Source organism: Corvus brachyrhynchos, unplaced genomic scaffold (assembly GCF_000691975.1).
Source record: "Corvus brachyrhynchos isolate BGI_N302 unplaced genomic scaffold, ASM69197v1 scaffold11, whole genome shotgun sequence".
Lineage (NCBI taxonomy): Eukaryota > Metazoa > Chordata > Aves > Passeriformes > Corvidae > Corvus > Corvus brachyrhynchos.
The window spans coordinates 4,766,482-4,771,391 of NW_008236965.1; the positions used below are offsets into that span (position 1 = coordinate 4,766,482).

Here is a 4,910-nt window from a genome sequence, read left to right on the forward strand (position 1 = left end):
AGACATACAGAAATAACTTTTTTAATCTCCTAGAAGATAACTAGTGGTTTTTTAACTTTCTCAAGATTATGCCACAGACCAGTTACATAGAGAAACATATATCCCATACTCAGTTTCTAGCATTAACTCAGTACCCTCTTTTCCTCATAAATATGTAAAATTTAATTTTCCATTTCTTTGATCTATTCTGAATTTCACTCAGTGACTTACCTACTAATCCTGTGTGGATGGAGATTTCCAGCTGGATGCTCTAAACTTTACAATCTGAAGTGTTCAAATAAATTTTGCATTTCACTTGTGTGAATTTGGGAAAGAAGGATGGAATCTCACTTCTGTTGTGAAATCATGAGCAGCCACAATGTGCACTTAGTGTGAAATCATCTTTAGTTTGTTACCCGTTAATACAGGAAGAAGTGATGCTTCTTAACAGGTGGGACTCGAGGTGGTAATGTTTGTTCTTTATTCCTTCTGCCATGGTTAGAACCCAGTGACAGGGCTGCTTTCAGCTGGGACAGACCATAAGGATGCCTGGGTACGGGACAACATCTACAGCATCCTGGCCGTGTGGGGGCTGGGAATGGCGTATCGGAAGAATGCGGACCGGGATGAGGATAAAGCCAAAGCCTATGAGCTCGAGCAGGTGCGTCAAGGCTCAGCATAAACCAGTTCCACTGTTTGGGTTTTCTTACAGTAGTGTTTCTGGAGAGTGCATTCGCGCTGCTGCTGTCCCGGGTATCTGACAGGGTTTTTCCAGCTTGGAGTACATCTTGTTCCAAAGACAGCAACATCCGTGCAGTGTGTGGTGTGCAGTATCTTTGGCAACCTTCTGGCAAGGAGGATTTGAGGAACTGGATGGCAGAGAGGCTAACATCTGAATTAAACTACAAATGAAACAAAAATCTGTATAAGTCAAACTTCCATCAGTTGGCTGATTGTTGAAGATTAGGCTTCTGAGAGGTTTTGTGCCCAGATTTACAGGCCTCTCTCTGATTAGACCTTGAGGTCCCTCATGAGGTGTATTATGGAGCAGAAAATCAGGCCTAGGCTGCTTGGATCTTGCAGCAAATTATCTGCTAGACCATTCTTCCCTGTAAAGAGAAACATGCCATTTAAAGTAGTAGCCCTTAGAATGTGCACAGAGGTTGTACATGGTGTGTAGGCATGTTTGATCAAAGCAGAGAAGATAACGATCTCCAAACTGATAAGATCTGTGCTGGAGAATTGGAAGGGGACATAACTCACACAGTTAAATGCTAAAATCTGCAGCTGGGTAAGTGAGTATCAGAAATGAGAGTGTAGCCAGAGGTGGGTTAAATGGGAAGTGAGGGACTGTTGGTGTCCTGCTGTTGTTTTGGAGTCACTGGGTAAATTTTTTGCTGGTATGTCCTGCTCAAACCAGGGAGATCCTGGTGACAGAATAACCTTGACTCAGTTTGCATGATCATATTTTGAGGCTATATTTTGGGAGTAAAAAGATGGGATTGATTTGTTTGTTTAAGGCACAATCTTGCACTTCTCTACATTCACACTTAAGGCCATTTCTCGACTAATCACTTGCTTTTTGTTGTACTGTATAAAGAGTGGAAGAAGCTCTACAGGTCTTGCAGTCGTGTCAATGTCTTGAAGTCACCCACCAGTGTTCCCCAGATCTGTCACTCAAAAGATTAGTATTGGTATTATTATAAGACATAGCATTCCTTACTTCCTTTAGCTGGATAGAAGGACCGCAGAGAGCTGTTCCACTCTTTAGAGAGGACATTTGGGAAAATATTTCTTCTTCTACACAGGGATGAAGGAATAAAATCTGATTAGTTATTTAAAAAAAAAATAGCAAATATGCTTTTTTTTTTACCTTTGGCAGGACATTAGCAGAGGGTGTGAACTTTGCCATTTTGAATGTTGTTTGTAAGAGCTGATGAGGCTGAAAGTGTCACTGGTTTGTTTTGTTCCTGCAGAATGTTGTGAAGCTGATGCGGGGACTCCTGCAGTGCATGATGAGACAGGTAATGCCATAGAATCGAGTTGAATTAGTAGATGTTGTATTTACAAAGCACTTCGTTGAAGTGTGTGGTTCTTGTGTCTTCTGTGGAGTGAGGTTTTTTACGTGTGTGCAGATGATAGTGTGGGGAATGTTCTTAAAACTCTTGAGCAAAACTCTGACTTTACTTCCACTTCTTGTCCAAGTAATGTTTTGAGATTGTACTTGTAGCAAAGCAGAGTTTTGCCTTTGAAAACTGATTTTCACCAAGATGCATGCCTGTAGTTTAGATCTGAACTCAACGAGGTAATTTAATCTTATTCTTTCCTGTAGAGATGTGGATTTAACTGGAGTCTAAAGTCAGAATTGTGTTTAACCCTCTGGTTAATCAAAACACACTGAAGTGAGGTAACAGGAATTAAGACCTCAAGTTTCTCCTCACCTAAGAAAAGTTGTTAATTTTGAAATAGTTTGGAGAAGTTCTTCCAAAATGTTTCAGATTTGAGATTTGTGATGTTTTTTAGGTAGATAAGGTAGAGAAGTTCAAACGCACTCAGAGTACCAAAGACTGCCTCCATGCCAAGTATAACTCTGCAACTTGTGCCACGGTGGTTGGGGACGACCAGTGGGGGCATCTGCAAGTGGATGCAACTTCCCTTTATCTGCTCTTCTTGGCACAGATGACTGCATCAGGTAAGCAGAAGATATTTTTGCCTTTTGTTGCAGCCTTTTCTATTCCAACTTTTCTTTAAAAAGGAAAGAAAAGTAGTAACTAGCTTCAAAGATCTTCACATAATTATTGCTCAGAAGCAAGTAATATTTCTCTGGAAAAGAGATATGACTTACTTGGAATTTCATGTTTATAGTAACTGGCAGTGTCTATTCCCTTAATGTTTATTGGCATCAAATACATGAGATATTTAGAGTTATGTCAGAGAAGTCTCATGTTTACAGACTTCATAGGGCATCCTACTGGACAGCCACATTTCTTCAGAGTGTGGCAACATCAAGTCAGGTGCCACTTGTGCCATCAGTGTTTCTTGTCTCAGTGGTGCTATTTTATCTTGTGTTCTTTTTAATCATACTCCTCCTGTGAGGATAAGGATTTGTTTCCTTACATGTTTTCCTGTCCTTGGAGCCCCTTGCAGTGGAGCCCTGCAGAACAGGCACCTGTTCATCTTGAAGGTTCCTAGGTACAGCACTAAGCAGCTAGAGGGCTGGGGAGCTGCAGGAATTGGCATGCACTGCTCTGGAGAGCCAGAGCTGGCTCAGATGTCTCTGCTTTAGACCCATGGTCTGAGTGTCACCCTCACAGAGGTGGTTTTTGGTTGGTCTTTGAAACAGTGGATATTGGTGGGGTTTGAAGTATTTTGTCAGCAGCAAGTATTGAGGCTTGCTGCTTGACCTTTGGAAATTAGTTTGAGTTTTTCCTTTGATTTCAGTGGGCAGGAGCTGGTAGCAAACAAACAAAAACATGAAACTCACTGAAGAGTTTCTATTGCAGTTCTGATACAGTATAATTATTCTCTTCCCTTCTTTTGATCAGGGCTACGTATTATCTTCACTCTCGATGAAGTTACCTTTATCCAGAATCTTGTTTTTTACATAGAAGCTGCCTACAAAGTTGCTGTAAGTAGTTATTTATATGTAAATCATCTGAACACTGCTCAAGTGTGGGTGGAAAATTATTTCTTGCTGGAGAAGTAAAATAGGGACTTGTTTTTTCCATGGAAAGGTATCAGCCTGTCAGTACTTTACATTGTGAGCAGCATCTTTGGAGATGTTGAGAGGGCTGTGGAGGATTTACTGCTGCGTGGGTGAGGTATACTTGTTCTATCATAATAACAGTGGCTTTTATTGATAATTAATAATGTTTCCTGATGTCTAATTAAAAGTCTTGTGGGCCTTTCTAAAAAGGGCAGGTTGTTAGCAAACCAAGTTGAAGGGGCATGGGGAGAAACATGCACAGGGGGAGGGATAAAGGGCTTTGTGTGTTCTGTGAAGGCACCTGATCCTGCTGGGGTATATTTTTATGTGCTGCTTTTCAAACATGAGTAGGGTCTCTTTGGAGACTTGGAGCCCCTTTTCTTTTTTCTTTTTTTTGAAAACAAATAATAAACTAATTTCATGTAGCAGTGTGGATTTGTTGTGGGACAAGGTGGGGAAACATTCCTTTTGCATATAATCATGCCTTTTTCCTGATGTGTTTTTCTTGTGGTGTTGTTGCAGGATTATGGAATTTGGGAACGTGGTGATAAGACAAACCAAGGAATCCCTGAACTGAACGCGAGCTCCGTAGGGATGGCCAAAGTGAGAATGTCTTCCTCACACCTCCTTCATGGCTGCTGTGTTATGCTTAAGGGCTCTGACAAACCTGATGGCTTCCTTTGTATGTCTTCTTGGCAATAACTAGCTGATTGTATAAGAATTTTTGTTTAGATATGAGTGAGTATTCTTTAGTGCAAAATCTTTGTGATAATGGCTCTCATTGAAGGACCTCAGCACAGTTGTTCCAGGGATCGCAAGAAGGGTACCAGGTTAATTGAACCATGAATCTGACAGATTCAGTAAGATGCAATCTCATAAAGAGGCAGGCCTCTGGTTTTCTTTCCCTCCTCAGTTCTCCAGCCTCAGTGTCATATGTGATGTTCTCATGGTAAGATAAAGTCAGATGTAAATTCTAAAACACAACAGAATATCAGTTTAAGAAATTTTCTACAAGTATTTTAGAGAGAAAAATAAATGAAGATATACTTAAAAAAAAGTGGATATTTCTATTTCCCTCATAGCACAAGGTCACAGAGATACTAAATGAAGCTTAGAAGGCCATAAATGTAAATGTGTAATTGACAGCTACCTTATTACATGGTATCTGAGGGACAGACAGAGGACAAACATCATTAAGGTCAAAGGTATATTTGCCTTTCAGCAG

The 4,910-nt window shown here is 40.5% G+C and overlaps 1 protein-coding gene across 1 annotated transcript in view; it reads left to right on the forward strand.

Annotated features, from left to right (window-relative positions):
* Positions 1-448: 448 nt before the first annotated feature.
* Positions 449-4,910, forward strand: part of PHKA2 (phosphorylase kinase regulatory subunit alpha 2) — a 39,787-nt gene continuing 35,325 nt past the window's right edge. Inside the window, 5 exon segments of the mRNA XM_008629255.2 lie at positions 449-640; positions 1,956-2,003; positions 2,503-2,671; positions 3,525-3,607; positions 4,208-4,288. Coding sequence (XP_008627477.1) covers positions 578-640; positions 1,956-2,003; positions 2,503-2,671; positions 3,525-3,607; positions 4,208-4,288 — 444 coding nt within the window. The 5' untranslated portion in view covers positions 449-577.